At 52.5% G+C, this 21,043-nt stretch overlaps 2 protein-coding genes across 4 annotated transcripts in view; one reads left to right on the forward strand and one right to left on the reverse strand.

Moving 5' to 3' along the window:
* The window catches only part of VPS51 (VPS51 subunit of GARP complex), a 148,382-nt gene that overhangs the window by 34,941 nt on the left and 92,398 nt on the right, over positions 1 to 21,043 (reverse strand). The gene's annotated exons all lie outside the window — the stretch shown is intronic.
* Positions 419 to 19,517, forward strand: CDCA5 (cell division cycle associated 5). Of its 3 annotated transcripts, XM_050757222.1 has the most exons (11): positions 419 to 630; positions 839 to 933; positions 1,012 to 1,077; positions 1,163 to 1,198; positions 5,069 to 5,503; positions 17,010 to 17,123; positions 17,491 to 17,582; positions 17,854 to 17,952; positions 18,709 to 18,775; positions 18,909 to 19,036; positions 19,115 to 19,301. In XM_050757222.1, the coding sequence occupies exons 1-11, from the start codon at positions 585 to 587 to the stop codon at positions 19,260 to 19,262; spliced, it is 1,326 nt and encodes a 441-aa protein (XP_050613179.1). In that variant the 5' UTR covers positions 419 to 584; the 3' UTR covers positions 19,263 to 19,301. The 3 variants fall into 3 exon arrangements, with proteins under 3 accessions (XP_050613179.1, XP_050613181.1, XP_050613180.1); XM_050757223.1 differs by lacking the exon at positions 5,069 to 5,503 and having other exon boundaries at positions 499 to 630; positions 19,115 to 19,517; XM_050757224.1 differs by lacking the exons at positions 17,010 to 17,123; positions 17,491 to 17,582; positions 17,854 to 17,952; ... (1 more) ...; positions 18,909 to 19,036; positions 19,115 to 19,301 and adding an exon at positions 5,669 to 7,380.

Consider the following 21,043-nt stretch of genomic DNA (forward strand, 5'->3'; position numbering starts at 1 on the left):
CCCACTGTTCCTCCTTATGCGGGGAAACACCCCCTGCATAAATCCCACCTCCGGCGACCCCTCAATCCTTCTGGATCCCGCCCCCGGCCAGGCCCCTCCATCAGCGACTCCCCGATACCACCGGCCCCGCCCCCGAGGCCTCCCCTGAGCCCCACCCCCTCCAAGCCCCGCCCCTTCTCTACAGACCCCAGTCTCTGTGTTTACTGATCGGCCGCTGCACCAGTTCCGAAGGGCGGCAGCGATGCTTCGAGGCGAGGAAGGGCAGGGACCACGCTCTCCAAGGATCTTGCTCCGCTCCCTTCAGCCCCGGCCGCCCCGATTATCCCTCCGCTGCCACGTCTCTTCCGGGTGCGGCGCGCCCTGATGACGCCATCGCACCCCTGGGCCACGCCTCCGCTGACGCTAGACGTGAAGACCGGTGGAAAAGAGAGGGGGCCCGAGCGCCGCGGACCTCTGTCCCTACGTCACTTCCGCTTCCTTCTCCGCAGGGCGGGTAATTCGAAAGTTTTTTGCAGCGAGTGGCCTTCCCCGTTGGCGCGCGCCCGGGGCGGCGGCGCTGGAGGAGCTCGAGACCGAGCTTAGTTATGTCTGGGAGGCGAACGCGGTCCGGAGGAGCCGCTCAGCGCTCCGGTGAGCGGAGGGCGCGCGGGAGACGTGAGGTCGAGCCGTTTGGGGGACGCAGTCCTGTGAAAGATTGCCCTTCCCTCCCGCTGCTGCCTCCAGAGGAGGCGCCCTTAGAAGGGCTTGTTTGGGAATTTTCTCGCTGTCTCTAGAACCTGTTCTCTGGACTCTAAGGTCTAGAGTCCTCCTCTACCACTTAACTTTTTTCTCTTTCCAGGGCCAAGGGCCCCATCTCCTACTAAGCCTCTGCGGAGGTCCCAGCGGAAATCAGGCTCTGAACTCCCGAGCATCCTCCCTGAAATCTGGCCGAAGGTGAGCCCCAGGTTTCTCACTTCCTCCCCTTGTGGCCCCTCACCTAATGTTGAGCTCACGTTCATCCCTCTTCTCCAGACACCCAGTGCGGCTGCAATCAGAAAGCCCATCGTTTTAAAGAGGATCGTGGCCCATGCTGTAGAGGTAAAGGCTAAGGAGGGTGTTGTGGGTGAGTAGGCGGGCGAAACTGGGGGCCAGCTATGAGATCAATTGGTATTGTACCCCGCAGGTCCCAGCTGTCCAGTCACCTCGCAGGAGCCCTAGGGTGAGTTCACTTTCATCTACTTAATTAAGTAGAATCTGGGTCACTCTAGAGGTGGACAGCACACATTGGCTGCTCACATCTGCCCAGGGAGCTGTTTTGCAGTACTACAAAAACAGTTTGCCTTTGGGCACCTGCATGCACTGCCAGTCTTGAGTACTCCCTGAAGACTTAATACACTTAACTTTTTTTTTTTTTTTTTTTTTTTTTGAGACGGAGTCTCGCTCTGTCGCCCAGGCTGGAGTGCAGTGGCCGGATCTCAGCTCACTGCAAGCTCCGCCTCCTGGGTTCACGCCATTCTCCTGCCTCAGCCTCCCGAGTAGCTGGGACTACAGGCGCCCGCCACCTCGCCCGGCTAGTTTTTTGTATTTCTTAATAGAGACGGGGTTTCACCGTGTTAGCCAGGATGGTCTCGATCTCCTGACCTCGTGATCCGCCCGTCTCGGCCTCCCAAAGTGCTGGGATTACAGGCTTGAGCCACTGCGCCCGGCAATACACTTAACTTTTTATGCCTTGTGTATTTCTACCATTTTCCTGGAACTTCATGTAAAAACTGAGCGATGTCTTAACTCCACATACTGCCTTTCTAATCCATTTTGCCTTTAGCTTTCATTTATGGGTGTTCTAAGATAAGTCATGTGTATGACATTTTTACAGTTTTAGCACAAGCTATTGTCAAAGGATGTTTCATTAATAGACAATCTGAAGACATAATGAATGAGAAATGTGAACTCCTTTGAAGAGCCGATAGGGCTTAGAGTCAACTAGGGAGAAAGACAAATGACCAGTGATGGCAGCGTTGTGTACTGGGACTGCAATAAGGAATACTAGATGCTATGATGGTGGCTAACCCAGACCATGTGGCTCAGGGAATGTTTCATGGAAGAAGAAACATTTAAACTGAGTCTTTAAAGACAAGTAGAGGGTGGGTGCAGTGGCTCACACCTGTAATCCTAACACTTTGGGAGGCCGAGGCAGGCAGATCACTTGGGTCAAGAGTTTAAGACTAGCCTGGCCAACATGATGAAACCCTGTCTCTACTAAAAATACAAAAATTAGCCAGGCATGGTGGCACATGCCTGTAGTCCCAGCTACTTAAGAGGCTGAGGCAGGAGAATCGCTTGAACCCAGGAGGCGGAAGTTGCAGTGGCCAAGATCGCACCCCTGCACTCCAGCCTGGGCGACAAAACAAGACTCCATCTCAAAAAAAAAAAGGGGGGGTTCCAGGCCAAAGAAGAAGCCATGTTTGCAGAGATTGGGAATTTAAAGAAAAATCACAAGGTTTGGGGAATAGCAATTTGTTTAGTGTCTGCAGCAGACCTCAGCAGGGGAGGGGGCACCCTAAGGCAGAGCAGAGCCCGATGAGGCACAAAAGCCACACTCATGACTTGGGCTTCATTCTTGGGTCTGTGGGCAGCCTTTGGAGAGTTCTGGGTAAGGTAGTGACTGAGTCAAGTTTGAATGTTTTAAGAAAGACCCTTCTGGGAGCCGTGGGGAGAATGGTTTGGAGAAGCGCTACCTTGGGGCTCCAAGACCAGTGGAATGACGTGAAGTCCAGGAATTCTGAAGCATGAAGCCAAGGGCGTGAGCTAAAGCCAGGATGACACACAGTACTGGGTTCAGACGGAATCCCTCCCCAGAGGCCTTCCCTGATCACCCTTATCCTATTGCTGGCACATTTCTCTATGTAATTCTCTTAGGCCTTACCAGTTCTAAAGACAAGGTCTTGCTCTGCCACCCAGGCTGGAGCACAGTGGTGAGATTTTGACTCACTGCAGATCCTCCTTCCTCAGCCTCTCAAGTAGCTGGGACTACAGTCGCACACCACCATGCCTGGCTAATTTTTTTATGCTTTCTCTAATTTTTTTTGTAGAGATGAGGGTTCACTATGTTGCCCAGGCTGGTCTTGAACTCCTGGACTTAAGTGATCCTCCCACCTTGGCCTCCTAAAGTGTTGGGATTATAGGCATGAGCCACTGTGCCTGATCCTTACCAGTTCTTATAGTGTATTTTCTTGCATGTTTGATGTCTTTCTCTCCTCTCTAAGAACATAGGCACCTTGAGGGTAGGGACTTCTGCCTTTCCTAGTAGCCACTCATTCTTGTTGACTGACTGAGATTCATGGTACATCAAACAGGATAAAGTTGCCAGGACCTGGGTGACTGCTTGGCTACAGAGGATGAGGAAGTGGTAGTCAGTGGTGACCACCAATTTATTCAGCTTCCCTGTTTTTTGTTTTTTTGAGACGGAGTCTCATTCTGTCGCCCAGGCTGGAGTGCAGTGGCGCAATCTTGGCTCACTGCAAGCTCTGCCTCCCGGGTTCACGCCATTCTCCTGCCTCAGCCTCCCAAGTAGCTGGGACTACAGGTGCCCGCCACCAGGCCCAGCTAATTTTTTTGTATTTTTAGTGGAGACGGGGTTTCATCATGTTAGCCAGGATGGTCTCGATCTCCTGACCTCGTGATCCGCCCGCCTCGGCCTCCCAAAGTGCTGGAATTACAGGTGTGAGCCACCGTGCCCGGCCTTTTTTTTTTTTTTGAGTTGGAGTCTTGTACTGTCACCCAGGCTGGAGCACAGTGGCGCAATCTCGGCTCACTACAACCTCTGCCTCCCACGTTCAGTTGATTCTCCTGCCTCAGCCTCCCAAGTAGCTGGGATTACAGGCACCTGCCACCACGCCTGGCTAATTTTTTTGTATTTTCAGTAGTGACGGTTTCACTATGTTGGCCAGACTTGTCTCGAACTTCTGACCTCAGGTGATCCACCCACCTCAGCTTCCCAAAGTGCTGGGATTATATGCATGAGCCACCATGTCTGGCCACCCGTTACCTCTTGAACTTCATCTTCAGTTTCTTCCTCTTTCCTTCACTTCAGCCACGCTGGCCTCTTGTTCTTTGACCCTGACTAGTACGCTGTGGCCTCAGGGTTTTTGCACCTTCTGTTCCCACTGCCTAGAACACTTGGCCACGAGTCACTCCCATACCTCCTTCAAGTTGTAGCTAGAATGTCACCTCAGTGAGGCCTGTATTGACCTTTATCTCTTCGCAATTCTAACCTACCCCAAGCACTCTGTCCTGTTCTGTGTTTTCCTGTAGTGCTTGATACTGCTCACATAATACTGAATTTTCTTATCTGTTTTTCCCTTAGAATGGGGCAGGGGTTTTCTCTGTTTTATTCCCTGCTATATTCCCAGTTCCTGGCACAGAACAGGTGACTGATAAATACTTATGGACTGAGTGGACATTTTAGGACAATCCTCATCAGCTTTGTGGCAGATGGACCACAGAAGGCAAGGGCGGAAATGTGGAGAGAAATCAGAAGGTCGCTGGGACCAGCCTGGGCAACATAGGGAGATCCCCCTGTTCTACAAAGAAACAAAAAAAATCAGCCAGAGTGGCACGTGCCTGTAGTCCTGGCTACTCAGAGGCTGAGGTAGAAGGATTGCATGAGCCCTGGAGGCTGAGGCTGCAGTGAGCCATGATCGTGCCACTGCACTCCAGCCTGGGCAACAGAGTTAAGACCCTATATCCGGAAACAAAACAAACAAAAAAAGGTTGCTCAGCTGGTCTGGAAGACACCTAATGAGGGCTTGAGTTGGTCAGAGGGGAGGCTGGATGCTGGGCACATTTTGGAAGCAAGCGACAGCATCAGCAGATGGGGGCAAGTCCACTCGTGTCACAAAAGCAGACTCCTCGGAAGCAATGGTGGGTTGTTTTCTTCTCCCCTCGTCTCTTTCAGGGTCTGATTTGTCTCTTCCTTAAAAAAGTGTGTGTCCTGTGGGTCTTTCTTTCCACGCTGAATCTTCTCAGGCTTTTCTGGAAGTAAGCAGTCCAACTAAGTATTGGGGGCATCCTCTCTTCTGTCCTGGTACAGATTGCCTTTTTCTTGGAGAAAGAAAACGAGCCCCCTGGCAGGGAGCTTACTAAAGAGGACCTTTTCAAGACACACAGCATCCCTGCCACCCCCACTACCACTCCTGTGCCCAACCCTGATGCCGAGTCCAGCTCCACGGAAGGAGAGCTGGACGCCAGAGACTTGGAAATGTCTAAGAAAGTCAGGCGTTCCTACAGCCGGCTGGAGACCCTGGCCTCTACCTCCACCTCCACCCCAGGCCGCCGGTCCTGCTTTGGCTTCGAGGGGCTGCTGGGGGCAGAAGACTTGTCCGGAGTCTCACCAGTGGTGTGCTCCAAATTCACTGAGGTCCCCAGAGTCTGTGCAAAGCCCTGGGCCCCAGACATGACTCTCCCTGGAATCTCCCCACCACCCGAGAAACAGAAACGTAAGAAGAAGAAGATGCCAGAGATCTTGGTGAGTGAGAGGCAGGGGTTTTTCTCTGCCGTGTGCTCCAGCAGACGTGCACGGCTGGGGCTCTGGCTCTTTTGGGGGATAGGCAGCACCTGCAGGGTGTGGGTGAGATGCTCCAGCCACCATGTTCCCTTCTCACTCACCTGCTCCCCATTTCTCTTCCCTCAGAAAACGGAGCTGGATGAGTGGGCGGCGGCCATGAACGCGGAGTTTGAAGCTGCTGAGCAGTTTGATCTCCTGGTTGAATGAGATGCAGTGGGGGGTGCACCTGGCCAGACTCTCCCTCCTGTCCTGTACATAGCCCCCTCCCTGTGGAGGGGACACTTAGGGTCCCCTCCCCTGGTCTTGTTACCTGTGTGTGTGCTGGTGCTGTGCATGAAGCCTGTCTGCCTTTGAGGGCTTGGGCAGCAGTGGCAGCCATCTTGGTGTTAGGAAATGGGGCCGCCTGGCCCAGCCACTCACTGGTGTCCTGTCTCTTGTCCTGTCCTTCCTATCTCTCCAAAGTACCACAGCCAGTTTCCAGATGGGCCATAGACTGTGGAGGAGAATCACTGGCCCAGCCAGAAGTTAAAGGGCTGAGGGTTGAGGTGAGGGGCACCCTCTGCTCTTGCCAGGAAGGGTGGCTCCTTGGAAATAGGCCCAGGGGTTCTGCCAGCCTCGGCCTTTCCATCCTGAGTTGCCTTCTGTTGGTGGCTTTCTTCCTGAACTCATCTGCGTAAAGAAGTTTTCGGTTCCGTGAGTTTTCCTTCCAATTCTGTAAATAGTCCCAGAGAGAATTCGTGGGCGGAGGGCAATTCTATCTTGGAGGAAGAAGCTGGACATTCAGCCTGTGAAGTCTGAGTTTTGAAGGATGTGGGGAGCCTTAGTTGGGTCTCAGACCATAAGTGTGTACTACACAGAAGCTGTGTTTTCTAGTTCTGGTCTGCTGTTGAGATGTTTGGTAAATGCCAGGTTGATAGGGCACTGGCTGCTTGGAGCAAAGGGGCCACCAGGTGCTGTGGGTTTCTGTGGCTCACAGCCTCTGGGCTGGTGCCTTGCGCAGGGCCCACGCTGGAGTCTTACCACTCTGCTGCAGGGGTGGAGGTGGCCCCTCTTGTCACCCACACCTATTTCTTACAAAATAAGTTACACAGAGTCTACTTGGCCCTAGAAGAAAAAGTTGAAGAGTGCCAGTCTTACTAGCATTTTGCGACTATGCCTGTAAAGTCCTCGGAAACTCCTTGTGTACCAGACAGCGGCGGGGGCTGAGAGCAATTTTAGTTTTTGGCCTCCCTATCCTCTCACATGAGAACACTGCCTGGATGCATCTCATGATCTCTGGAGAATTTCCCCATCTTTCTCTTCTTTGAATACTGAGGATTCAATAGTGTGGATTTGAAGGCTGCCCTGCCCCGACTCTCCCACCGCACCCCAGTCCGTTGTACCTTTTGATGTTTATAAGTTCATGGAAGTAGACGCTGAGGTGTGCAGAGGAGCTGGTGGATAACAGAGAATGCCAGTGAAGATGAGTGCTGGGTCAGGGTACTTGGAAGAAACGTTGCAGGCCAGGCAGGCCCTAATAAAACCCTCTGCCAGGCCTGGGAGTCCCAGGCCATCTGTTCAACGCTCTGTGCTTTGTCAGACTTGCAAGCAAGCCCCCTTACGGGGGAGGCCTAGGTGTCCTTGAGCTGAACCGCACTGAAGAACTCTTGTCCTCACTGGCTGATATGGCAGAACTCTTGGGAAATGTCTTAGTCCTGCAGAATCAGAGGTCACCAGATGATGCGGAGTTGAGATCATCACTGCAAACTTCTCTGTTCCTGAGGAACTAAATTTAAGGAAAAAAATGGGATTTTGTTTTATAGTTGGAAAAAAATCCTGATTAAAGATTTTCTGCCTGTCCATGGACTGTTTCTTTTATTGAGTCAAAGGCAGAGCCGAGGGTAAGGCCAGGCCTCCTGTGGGCTGCATCACTGGAGTTGTCCCTTTGTCCGGGCGTTCCCAGCCCCGCCCACCCCCATTCGCCCCATGGTAGATCACTGTCCTGCCCCACTTTTTTTTCTTTTTCTTGAGGCGGAGTCTCACTGTGTCGCCTAGGTTGGAGTCCAGTGGCATGCGCTCAGCTCACTGCAACCTCCACCTCCCGGTTTCAAGCGTTTCTCCTGCCTCAGCCTCCCCAGTAGCTGGGGTTACAGGTGCCCACCACCAAGCCCAGCTAATTTTAATTTTTTTTTTTTTTTTTTTTTTTTTTTGAGACGGAGTCTCGGTCTGTCGCCCAGGCTGGAGTGCAGTGGCCGGATCTCAGCTCACTGCAAGCTCCGCCTCCCGGGTTTACGCCATTCTCCTGCCTCAGCCTCCCGAGTAGCTGGGACTACAGGCGCCCGCCACCTCGCCCGGCTAGTTTTTTGTATTTTTTTTAGTAGAGACGAGGTTTCACCGTGTTAACCAGGATGGTCTCGATCTTCTGACCTTGTGATCCGCCCGTCTCGGCCTCCCAAAGTGCTGGGATTACAGGCTTGAGCCACCGCGCCCGGCCTAATTTTAATATTTTTATTAGAGATGGGGTTTCACCATGTTGGCCAGGCTGGTCTCGAACTCTGACCTCAAGTGATTTGGCCTCCCAAAGTGCTGGGATTACAGGCGTGAGCCACTGCGCCTGGCCTGTCCTGCCCTTTGTCTTGTTTATTTCTGTCCAGTCCCTAATCCTCTCCTCTTCCAGGAGGAAGAAAGTCGGGTCTGGGGTGAGGGTGCTGAGAGCTCCCCCAGTGCCCACAGGAGATGCCTGGGAAGTAAACATCCTCCCAAGTCCAGCCCTTGTTCCCCATTCCCTTTCAGGCTCCTTTGAAGGAGCCTGAGTTGCTCACTCCATGGTCCAGACTGGATGCTGTGTAGCAGCTGGTGCTGTGGGACCCCTGGGGAGCTGCTCAAAGATGCTGATGCTTGGAAATTCTCCCACTTGGCCTTAGGTAAGGCTAGGACCCTACATGTAGGTGGCACAGACCAGCCTCCCATCCCATCCTCCATACTCGTACTTGCCTCCTAGTCATCCAAACAAATCAAGGCCATTAAGTTTTCAGCAGACTTAATTCACTTTGACCTCCTTTTCTGACCCAGAGGATACGGGTCCCTTCTTCAAGGCTAACCTTTCCACCTTGGCTTTTGATCCAATTATCTTGTCTCTGAAGCCTTCCTCTTTCTGCCAAGTCCTAAATGGCTTTTTTTTTTTTTTTTTTTTTTTTGAGACGAAGTCTTGCTCTGTCACCCAGGCTGGAGTGCAGTGGCCGGATCTCAGCTCACTGCAAGCTCCGCCTCCCGGGTTTACGCCATTCTCCTGCCTCAGCCTCCCGAGTAGCTGGGACTACAGGCGCCCGCCACCTCGCCCGGCTATTTTTTTGTATTTTTTAGTAGAGACGGGGTTTCACCGTGTTAGCCGGGATCGTCTCTCGATCTCCTGACCTCGTGATCCGCCCATCTCGGCCTCCCAAAGTGCTGGGATTACAGGCTTGAGCCACCGCGCCCGGCCCTAAATGGCTTTTATTTGCTTTGTTGTTAAAAAATGACAACCAGGCTGGGCACAGTGGCTCACACCTATAATCCTAGCACTTTGGGAAGCCGAGGCAGGAGGATCACTTGAGCTCAGGAGTTCAAGACCAGTCTGGGCAACATAGGGAGACCCTGACTCTACAAAAAATGTAAAAAAAAAAATGGGTGTGGTGGCGCATATCTGTAGTCCTAGCCACTCAGGAGGCTGAGGTGGGAGGATCACCTGAGCCTGGGAGGTCGGGGCTACAGTGAGCCATGATGACGCCATTGCACTCCAGTCTAGGCGACAGAGTATAGACCCTGTCTCAAAAGACAAAAACAACCAAAAGTTGACCAGCATCTGTCGTTAGCTACCACCATTACTCCCTCCTTTTAAGCTTGAAGGAACGTTCCAAGTTGCTGTTTACTTTCTTTGAATTTATTCACAATGCCCTCATCACTCTCTTTACAGCTCAAAGGTAACCAGTGATGTCCTAATGTCCAGTATTCCAAGCTCAGGACTCTGCCAGCACACCCTCTTTGGAGCTATGGCACTGCCAGCTCCTTTTTCTTGGCTTTTCCTGAAATGTCTGCATACCAGGCCTCAGTCCTGGACCCTCTTTCCCACCTGCCTGCTCTTGCCAGGTAGCCTTAGGTTCTCTGAACTGCCTCCTTGCTCAAGACTTGGCCATCTTTATCTCCAACCTAAAACTGTCCTGAGCTACAAATCAGAATCTAGAACTGCCTTTCAGGAAGTCATCTGAAGCTCTGCTCATCCAGCAGCTTGCTTACTCCTGTGTTATCTGTGCCATTAGCAGAGCCACCAGCTGACACAGTCACACAGGCCAGGAACCCAGGACCAGCTCCTTCCTTCACCCCATCTGGCCAGCCCCATCCCCCTCAACATCCCCCCCACTCCACAGTCACCAGACAATTGCACTAGCCTCCTGTGGGTGCTTCCCTTTGGCTGCTGTGTCTCCACACTGTCTGCACTGCAGCTAGAACATATTTCCTAAAACACACAATATGATCCTGTCTCTTCCCTCCTTAATTTTTTAATTTTGAGATGGAGTTTCACTTTTGTTGCCCAGGCTAGGGTGTGGTGGCACAATCGGCTAACTGCAACCTCCACCTCCTGGGTTCAAGCAATTCTCCTGCCTCAGCCTCCCGCGTAGTTAGGATTACAGTTGCCCGCCACCATGCCTGGCTAATTTTTCTATTTTTAGTAGAGACGGGATTTCATTATGTTGGCCAGGCTAGTCTCGAACTCCTGACCTCAGGTGATCCGCCCGACTCGGCCTCCCAAAATGCTGGGGTTATAGGTGTGAATCACCATGGCTGGCGTGCTGGGCCTATTTCTCCTCTCCTTAAAACCCTTTCGTTTTTTTTTTTTTTTTTTTTTTTTTTTTTTTTTTTTTGGGACTGAGTTTCACTCTTGTCACCCAGGCTGGAGTGCAATGGCACAATCTCGGCACACCACAGCCTCCGCCTCCCGAGTTCAAGCGATTCTCCTGCCTCAGCCCCTGAGTAGCTGGGATTACAGGCATGTGCCACCACACTCAGCTAGTTTGTAGTTTTAGTAGAGACTGGGTTTCTCCATGTTGGTCAGGTGATCCACCATCCTCGGCCTCCCAAAGTGCTGGGATTACAGGTGTGAGCCACTATGCCCAGCCAAAACCCCTGCCTTTGTTTTGTTTTTTTTTTGAGACAGGGTCTGGCTCTGTCGCCCAGGCTGGACTGCAGTATTGTGATCTGGGCTCACTGCAACCTCCACCTCCCAGACTCAAGCCATCCTCCCACCTCAGCCGCCCGAGTAGCTGACACTCAGGCATGTGCCACCATGCCTGACCTTTAAAACCTTTTAATACAATTTCACATCTGAGTGTAATAAGACCAGAGAAAGTTGAAAGCAGGGATTGGAATAGATTTGTACACCCATGTTCCTAGCAGCATTATTCAACAATAACCAAACAGCTGGAAACACAAATGTCTACCAGCACCTGAATGGATAAAGTGTGACCTATCAATACAGTGGAATATTATTCAGCCTTAAAAAGAAGGAAATTGGGCCAGGCGCAGTGGCTCACACCTGTAATCCCAGCATTTTGGGAGGCCAAGACTGGCGGATCACTTGAGGTCAGGAGTTCAAGACCAGCTTGGCCAACATGGTGAAACTCCGTCTCTACTAACAATAGAAAAATTAGCTGGGCCTGGTGGCGGGTGCCTGTAATCCCAGCTACTTGGGTGGCTGAGGCAGGAGAATGGCTTGAACCCAGGAGGTGGAAGTTGTGATGAGCCAATATTGTGCCACTGCTCTCCAGCCAAAACAGAAAGCTCTGCTGACTTCCCATGCTCCGAGCTGCGGTAGAATGGATGGTCGCTGGTGGATCCCCGCAACCAGGACCTAAGCTGATCAGATTCCCCACCTTGAGCAATGGGTGTGAGGAGGGATGAAGGCACCGCCTGTCCAGCAGTGTCTGGTGGGGGGAATGTGTTTGCTCGTCTGCAGGCCCTCCCCCGTCCTGGTTCTGGCAGTCGGCGCCCTACAATGCTTGCCCTTTGAAGTCTCTTCTTTCCATGAGTTCTGTGACTCCCCAGCATCCTCCCAATAAACTCCTTTTTGCTCAAATCAGCCAGCATTGTTTCCTGTTTGCACCCCAGAACCCTGGCTGGTCTAGGGGGCTCCTGACACCTTAGCGGGGCTCATGAGGACTCCAGGCCAAGGCTGGTGTCCAGGCTTCAGCCCATAGACCCAACGCAGGCTGCGAGTTGCTCAGAGGTCCCTGCCTCTGAACCTTTGCTCTCTGCCTCTTGTGTCTTTTCCCACTCCTGCGTCACCTGGGTAGCCCCGCGTCATTAAGTCTGGCTCATACGCCACACCTGCTCAGCCTTTCCTCCCCACCTGCCCCACCCGGTGAAAGCAAAGAGCACAGGTTCTGCAATCCAACCCGGTTTGAATCCTGGCTCTGCCAGCTTCTAGCTGTATGACCCCAGGCAAATGATAATAATTAGACTCTACTGTGCCTCAGTTTACTTATCTGTAAAATGAGGACAATAATAATACCTGTGCCACAGTGTTTAAAAATGAGATGGCCGGCTGGGTGCGGTGGCTCACACCTGTAATCCCAGCACTTTGGGAAGCTGAGATGGGTGGATTGCTTGAGGTCAGGAGTTCAAGACCAGCCTGGCCAAGATGATGAAACCCTGTCTCTACTAAAAATACAAAAATTAGCTGGGCGTGGTAGTGGGCACCTGTAATCCCAGCTACTCGGGAGGCTGAGGCAGAAGAATCACTTGAACCCCGGGGGCTGGAGGTTGCAGTGAGCCGAGATTGTGCCACTGCACTCCAGCCTGGGTGAAACAGCGAGACTCCATCTCAAAAAAAAAAAAAAAAAAAAAAAAAAAACAATGAGATAATACAAGTAAAGCACTTAGTGCATGGTGAGTGCTCAATGAACAATTTTCAAGTAGAACTGACCATTCCCTCCCTTTTTGAGTCCCAGAAATCCCAGAAGTCCACACAGACCTCCATCATAGCACCTTCAAGCTCCATTCTGTCTGCTCTGCACACATGTTTACACAGTAGCTGTGTCAACTCCAGCTCAGGCTGGAGGCAGGGTCCTATTTGTCTCTGTTCTCCCAGTGTCCAGACACGTCATGGAGTAAGTGGGTGTGGTGGTTTCTCACCAGCCTAGGCAGGTGTGCCCCTCCAGTGGGAGCTGGGGACAGGGGCTTCAGAGAGCCTCTGAGTGCCCGGTAGGAGGGGCACCGGTGGAGTCAGGAGTGATGGCGCCTGGCACCCTGCCTCAGGCATGAGCCTCCCACACCAAAATTCTAGTCCCACTAACGTGCATATGAGGTCTGAACCCCTGGCTCACACCTGTCCCTATTTCTTGGAGAATGAACTTCACCCTCCCCACAGGGCAGTTCCCCACACAGCCTACGGACCCCTGCCTCCTCGCCTAGGTCCTCAGCCCGGTGGCCCACCACCACTTGAGATGAGGCTTTGGCTCAGGCCTGGTGGTTCTCCCAACATGTGGGCCTAGACCAGGCTGCCTTCCCCTCTCCACAGTGTGGCTGACAGGTTGGCAGGCTCCCTGATAGCCACCTGCTTGGGGATCAGTACACCCCCATCTGTGACTCTTCTCGAGCCCTGGTTTTCTCTTTCGAAAAGTGGGGCCAATTCCATCTCTAACGGAATTGGTCGGGAGGTTGTTTTCAAGGTTGATGTCATATGCAAAGCAACCAGCAGAGTTCCTCATCACTGATGGCTAGTAGCATTTTACGCAGCCTGTGATTAACCCTCAAAGGAGGAGATTCATTTTTGTACCCTTTCAGCATTGAGGGTAGGGCCTTGCACAAAGTTAGGGCTCAACCAATATTTGTGGAGTTGAATACCCATTTCACAGGCTAGGAAGCTGAGCCTGAGTTCCTGCAGCTGCCCCACCTATGAGCAGCAGAGTAGGACTCAAATCCGGGTCCTGAGCTATCTTCTGTCCAAGTCTGAATTAAGCACCTGTCTCTGCTTGGCTGGTGGGACCCTGAGAGGACCCCAGTCCTGTCTGTCTGTCTATCTGCTCATCTTCCTCACGTACCAACTGGTAATCATGGAGCTTTTCATGCCTCCCAGTGTCCTCTGATGGGCACCAACATGTGGCCGTGGTGTTAGAGTTGCTAGATTTAGCAAAAAATACAAGATGCCCACTTAAGCCTGAATCTTAAACAACACAATTTTTTAAGAATAAGCATGACCCTGCCTCAATCCCAGCACTTGGGGAGGCCAACGCAGGCAGATCACGAGGTCATGAGTTTGAGACCAGCCTGACCAATATGGTGAAACCCCGTCTCTAAGAAAAATACAAAAATTAGCTACTCAGGAGGCTGAGGCAGGAGAATCGCTTGAACCCTGAAGGCAGAGGTTGCAGTGAGCTGAGACTGCGCCACTACACTCCAGCCTGGGCAAGAAAGCGAGACTCTGTCTCAAAAAAAAAAAGATAAGTGTTTCCCAAATCAGAGAAATAATAGTTTTCTAGTACAACTATGTCCCATGCCACATATGGGGTATAAATATGTGGGGTGAAAATCCTAAATCCTGGCTGAACGTGGTGGCTCACGCCTGTAATCCCAGCACTTTGGGAGGCCGAGGTGGGCGGATCATGAGGTCAGGAGATTGCGATCATCCTGGCTGACATGATGAAACCCTGTCTCTACTAAAAAATGCAAGAAATTAGCTGGGTGTGGTGGCGGGCACCTGTAGTCCCAGCTACTCGGGAGGCTGAGGCACGAGAATGGTGTGAATCTGGGAGATGGAACTTGCAGTGAGCTAAGATTGCACCACTACACTCCAGCCTGGGTGACAGAGCGAGACTCTCTCAAAAAAAAGAAAAAAGAAAATCCAAAATCCCAAACTGTGAGCACTGCCCTGACATTCACTGTAGCATTTTGGATTCTGGATTTTCAGATAATGCTAATATTCCAAAATCCTAAGAAATCTGAAATCCAAAACACTTCTAGATAGGCATTTTGGAGAAGAAATTCTCAATCTGGCTGGGTGTAGTGGCTTATACCTGTAATCCCAGCACTTTGGGATGCCAAGGCAGGAGGATCACTTGAGCCCAGGAGTTCAAGACCAGTCTGGGCAACATGGTGAAACCCTGTCTCTACAAAGAAGACACAAATTAGCTGGGTGTGGTGGCAGGCCTGCAGTTCTAGCTACTCGGGAGGCTGAAGTGGGAGAATCATCTGAGCCTGGGAAGTCGAGGCTGCAGTGAGCCAAGAGGATGCCACTGCACTCCAGCCTGGGCGACAGAGTGAGACCCTGTCTCAAAAATAAATAATAAAGTCTCAAAAAAAATTCATCATTTATCTGAGATCCCAATTTATTTTATTTTATTTTATTTTTTTTGAGACAGAGTCTTGCTCTGTCGCCCAGGCTGGAGTGCAGTGGCCGGATCTCAGCTCACTGCAAGCTCCGCCTCCCAGGTTCACGCCGTTCTCCTACCTCAGCCTCCCAAGTAGCTGGGACTACAGGCGCCTGCCAACTCGCCCGGCTAGTTTTTTGTATTTTTTTATAGAGACGGGGTTTCACCATGTTAGCCAGGATGGTCTCGATGAGATCCCAATTTAACCTGGCATTCTGTGTTTTATTTGACAACCCTATGTGGGTACACTGGTACGCAGCTCATACCACCGTAAGATCCACTTTTGTGATGTGACAGGGTCTCATGCACACCTCCAGGATTAACACAGTTTAGACACTTGTCATATGCAGCAGTTAGTGGCTTGTCTCTCTTCTTCACTTCCAAGGCCCTTGGCATCCTGCCCTCAGTGTCTACTCCTTCCACCTATCCTCTGAACTATGCCAAACAGCCCACATAGACAGACACACAAAGATCCCCATGCCTCCTCGTCCCCTGTGGGCTATAGCCCAGGCCCTGCCATGGGCCCTTTGCAGGACCCCACCGCTCTTGCTTACACCATTCCCTCTTCTGCTTTCCCCTGCATCCTTGTTTGAGACCAGGCGGCACATCCTGTGTGCAGTCTTTCTGGAGCTCCGAAGCAGAGTGCATGGCTCCTTCCTCTTGCAGCCAGGGCTCTCTGTACAGACCTGTGTGTGGCTCATCCCCCCGCACTGTCAGCTGCAAACCTGGGGCCTCCCTCATCCTCTAGAACTTCTCCTGGGCAGAACCAGGTTGTGTCCATCTATATGTTCCCAAGGCCTATGCCACAGGCAATGTTTACAGGAGACCAGTAAGCACATGAGTGAATTGTGTCCTACCATGTGAAGAAGTCTTTGTTTCCTTACCACTTCTTATATTTGGGCCTTTTAGGCCCCTTCCAGTTTTTCTTCATGGTGTAAATCAGCTACTGTGGTCGTCCGTGTGAATTACTTTTATTTGGAGTTGTTTCTTTAAGCCGTTTCCAAAGTGAGGTTCTCAGAGGCACGACTCTCCATCATTCTGTGGATCTTGTTATACACAGCCAGGTTCCCCTGGTGACAGAGTTGCCTATTCTCCAGCAGCCATACCACGCTGGAGCTCAGGGACTTTCCAGGGTTACGGGGCCCTCTGCAGAGCTGTCGGTTTATATCACATGGTCAGGAATTGTGTAATTGCAGAGCTGTCGGTTTATATCACATGGTCAGGAATTGTGTAATTTTAGGCTGCCTGGAAAGGTACAATATAACAGTATAACAGGGGCAGCCACAAGCCCCCTGCCGCAAGTCCATGGGGATCTAGAGGTGCAGGTGGACTCAGTGTGAAGATGGACCATGTCTGTGGTTACTTGGCCAGTAGATGCACAGGATTCTGAAAAATACCAGGGTGAAGAATAGCCACAATTCTATTAACTTCAGCCTTTTTTTTTTTTTCTGAGAGTCTCGCTCTGAAGCCCAGGCTGGAGTACAGTGATGCAAACACACCTGAGTGTAGCCTCGACCTCCCAGTCTCAAGTGACTCTCCCACCTCAGCCTCCCAAGTAGCTGAGGCTACAGGCACACACCACCATGCCCAGCCAATTTTTAAATTTTTTGTAGAGATGGGGTCTTGCTATGTTGCCCAGGTTGGTCTCTAACTCCTGGGCTCAAGCGATCCTCCTGCCTTGGCCTCTGAAAGTGCTGGGATTACAGGCGTGAGCCACTGCACTCAGCCTCAAAAAAATTTTTAGCATGTAGTTTGGTAGGACTGACAGATAAAATACAGGACACCTAGTTAAATTTGAGTTTCAAACGAGCAGTGAATCGTGTTTTAGTGTAAGTATATCCCAAACATTATGTGAGACAGATACTGAAAAAGTCTCCATTTTCAGCTGAAATTCAGATTTCACTGGGTAGCCTGTATTGTATTTGCTAAATCTGGCAACTTTCACTTTGAGGGGGTCTGGCATGCTGGATAAAGCTGGTGATAGACGCTCCCCAGGCTGGAAGCTGCCCCACAAAAACCAGACCAGGCTAGAAAGGGCGTGGGGGGATGGTGGGTGTGGGTGACTAGCAGGCTTCTGTCTCTCTCAGTCTCTTAGGAGCAGACAAAGAGCCCACTCTAAGCTGGCCAACGAGCGAGTGGCACAGCCTGTCGAGGAGCAGGAACCCAAGGACACTCAGGCTGCCGAGGAGCGGAACTCGGAGGTGACGGAAACCCCAGCACCTCCCAAGGCGGCGGGCAGGGAAGGCAGGACAGCTGGAGAAATTCTTCCTGTGTCTGATTGGAGGCCTGAACCCCCGTCGTCACACCCAACCTCCAGCTGTCAGGGCGTCCAGGCCCAGCTCCTGGGTTCAGAGCTGAGGAATGGGTGCAGGGAGTTCAGCGCTGGAGGGCCTCCTGGACGGGTCCCGTTCACACCTCCTACCACACTTTCTCTACAGGGTGGGGGATACAGAAGATGGGGCCCCTGAAAGGCAGGGAGATGGCAAGGATGGGGGGCGTGGGAGGACCCGGGCTGTTGGGTGAGCAGCCTCGACCCTCTCCAGTCACCTTGGCACCTTCTCTACAAAGCCACCTTCCTCAGAACAACTGGAACCCACCGTCACGTTCCTGTTTACACTCCTGAACACGTCTGAGCCCACTGAGCCCAAAGACCCTGAATCGTAAGGCTGCATGAGAGAGAGAGAGAGTGTGTGTGCACGTGCAGGAGCATGCAGGCACGCGCAAAACTGAGGGAGGCGGATGGTGTTTCTCCCCACCCCATACCCAGAAACATTCAAACCTGGGCCAGGACTCAGCCTTGGCCCGTGCAGAGAGGAGGCCCAAAGAGGCCTGCTGGAACCTGGGCCTGTGGCTGGGCACCCCCACACTGCCCACCCACCTCCCTCATCCCCTAGACCCTCTGGCCTGACCTTCACTGCCCACTTGCTCCAGGGACTCGGAGGTCCAGGAGTACCGGTTCCTAGATCAGGAAGACTGGGGCCCCCAGCGGACCTCAAAGGAGATCAGGCGGTTGCAGAATGACTGCATAAGGTGAGCTGGGCGGGCAGATGGGGGCAGGTAGGGTGACAAGGCTGCCCCCAACCGAGGCCAGGTCTGGCTTTCAGGTCAGGGCCCACATGCCTGGTGAGCGGGCATTCAGGAACCCCCACCTTTAATTGTCCAAGAACTTGAGGAATGTTCAGTCTCGGGGAGGGGCTTGTTCCCCAGATGTCGGGCTCTGGAGCTGGGGCCTGCACAATCCCATGGCCGCTCACCCCTCTCGGGTAATGCTGGAGTCAGAGCCCCATCTGTCAGCAGAGGTCCTGAGGTGGGGGCGGGGCATGACAGAGGCATCCAGGCCATAGACCTGAGTGATCAGCCCTCCCATTCATACACCTCGGCAGGGCTTGTTCCAGCATTGACCCTGTCACTGGCCTGGAGCCACCGAGAATCCTGTGGCAACCCTGCCTACAGCCCAAAGGAGCAGCTAGCCCTCTACCACCCACCCCTTCCAAGGGGAGCCTTAGAGGGTTTCTAGCTCACCCAGAAGCAGCCTGCCCTGCTCTTGCAAAGGAAGGCAAAAAGCATACTTAGTCTTTCTCTGGGTCCCCTGCTACCAATCACTCAGGGAGAACAATTCTCGTCCCACCTGTGGTTTTGCTGGGACAGGAAGACTGGGCTCTTAGTGAAACACTGGTCCCAGGTGGCTGTAGGACCAGGTGGTTGATGCAGGAGGTGGGGGGAGGGGTGCTGCCTGGAACAAAAGCTTGGGGGCTGAGGTGGGAGGGGTCTGTTTTTCAACCCTAGGCTTCGGGAGTCACTGAACACCACCCAAGTGCACAACCTGGCCCTGGGGGAGAAGCTGCAAAACCTGGTGAGACCCTGAGCCAGGACCCCCTTTCTTTGTCTTGCCTTCTCCCTGCCTCCCAGCCCAGCTCTCCTAGAGGGGCCTCGGGTTGGCCTGCACAGCGGGCTACCCACCTCGGGCCCTGCAACCCTTTGTCCAGCCCACCTTGTTGTATAAGAGCCTGAAGGAGGGAGCCCAGGCCATCCAGGAGGAGGCCCAGGCCATCCAGGATGAAGTGAAGGCCCTGCAGGAGGAAACGCAGGCCCTGCTGGAGGTGGCTCTGCTCAGGTGTGCGGGCAGCTGTGGCGGCGGGGAGGGAAGAGGCGGTTGCCCCACACTGCTCACTCAACCTGTCTCTGCCTGCAGTGACCCAAACCCCCGGAAGGCAGGTCTCCTCTTCATGCTGCCTGACCTGCCCCACAGCCACAGAGACCAGGGTCAGGCCTGGCTGGGCCCCAGGTCAGAGGTCGGACACCTCCTCGGGAGGCCACTCCATCAGCCAGCTTCTCCCTAGATCCCGGAAATAAACTTAGAAGCTGAGCTTCAGCTCCGCCAAGTGTCTGTGGGCCCTGGGCTCAGGTGAGGAGCAGGAGGTCACCATGTCCACACTGAGCTCAGCTCCTCAGCCACCCTCTGACATCACCCCCACTCCCTCAGTTCACCCATCCTGGATCTACCCCTCCCTGACATGGCCCTGCCCTCCCTCCGCCCCTTACAGAAGGTTCCAGACCTGGTTGTCGTCAGCCTTGAGATGAAAGCTCAAGGGCGATGTTCCCAAGATAAGCACTGGGGTGGGGCTGGAAAGGGGCCGCAGTTCCTCCCCAGATGATCCGGGTACCTGCTGTAACTCCAAAGTGCAGAAGGATACTGGGGTGTGGGTGGGGGAGGGATAGGGGAAAAGCCACTAACCATCTGGTGACCTTGGAAAAGACCCTTCCCCTTTGTAAGTCATGGGGTTGGGGGGCAGAGAGAGGTGGTGGCAACTCCCCAAGGGCCTGCATCCTACACCCCTCAGGACTGGAGATACATATCGATTTTTAGTTTCACCCCCAACCCAGAAGCCCTGTGGCCCAGGGCCTCCTGGGAGCCCCCAACCCTCCTCCACCAATGGGGTTGCAGAAAAGAATACAAAAATCTGACACATATATAGTCAAGGCGGAGAAAGGAAGGGATAATGATAGAAGACTGCTAAATTACATACAAAATTGGTTAATATTCTATAGGGCATTTATTTTTAAAATCCCATAACCTGGGCTGAGCACAGTGGCTCACGCCTGTAATCCCAGCACGTTGGGAGCCTGAGGTGGGCAGATCACCTGAGGTCAGGAGTTTGAGACCAGAGTGGCCAACATGGAAAAACCCGGTCTCTACTAAAAATATAAAAAGTAGCCAGGTGTGGTGGTGCATGCCTGTAATCCCAGCTACTTGGGAGGCTGAGGCACGAGAATCACTTGAACCTGGGAGGCTGAGGCTTCAGCATACCAAGATGGCACCACTGCACTCCAGCCTGGACGACAGAGTGAGACACTGTCTCAAAAAAAGAATTTAAAAATTTAAAGTAAAATAAAAGGTCTCATAACCCTAAGGCTTGTATTATTCACTGGGCAGAAATCATTTGCATCTTAATCGGTTTTCTGTAAAGTAACCTCTAATTTTACAGCATCTAGGCCTAATCGATGGTGAAAGATCAAGCAGAATCCCTTCGTTAATCCTCGCGTGACACAGAAGGGGCTAAGGATGATCATTTTGCCTTATGTTCACCGTAGGGAGACCACAGCCAAGAGGATGGAAATTCAGGTTTGTGGCTCCTCCCCAGGCCTGGTTTGACTTACAGCAGACTCCTAGGGATCAGGCCTGGGCAAAGTAACTGATGAAGCGCTTGATTAGTGACCATTTAATTCTGCCCCAGCCTCAGGCTGAGTTGAGCTGAGCTAACATCTCTTTTCTTCTTTTTTTTTTTTTTTTTTTTTTTTTTTCAGACGGAGTCTCGCTCTGTCGCCCAGGCTGGAGTGCAGTAGCGCAACCTCGGCTCACTGCAAGCTCCACCTCCCGGGTTCACGCCATTCTCCTGCCTCAGCCTCCAGAGTAGCTGGGACTACAGGCGCCCACCACCACGCCCGGCTACTTTTTTTTGTATTTTTAGTAAAGATGGGGTTTCACCGTGTTAGCCAGGATGGTCTCGATCTCCTGACCTCATGATCCGCCTGCCTCGGCCTCCCAAAGTGCTGAGATTACAGGCGTGAGCCACTGCGCCCAGCCTATTTATGTATTTTTAAACATGGATTCTCACTATGT

The sequence above is a fragment of the Macaca thibetana genome, chromosome 14, assembly GCF_024542745.1.
Source record: "Macaca thibetana thibetana isolate TM-01 chromosome 14, ASM2454274v1, whole genome shotgun sequence".
NCBI lineage: Eukaryota > Metazoa > Chordata > Mammalia > Primates > Cercopithecidae > Macaca > Macaca thibetana.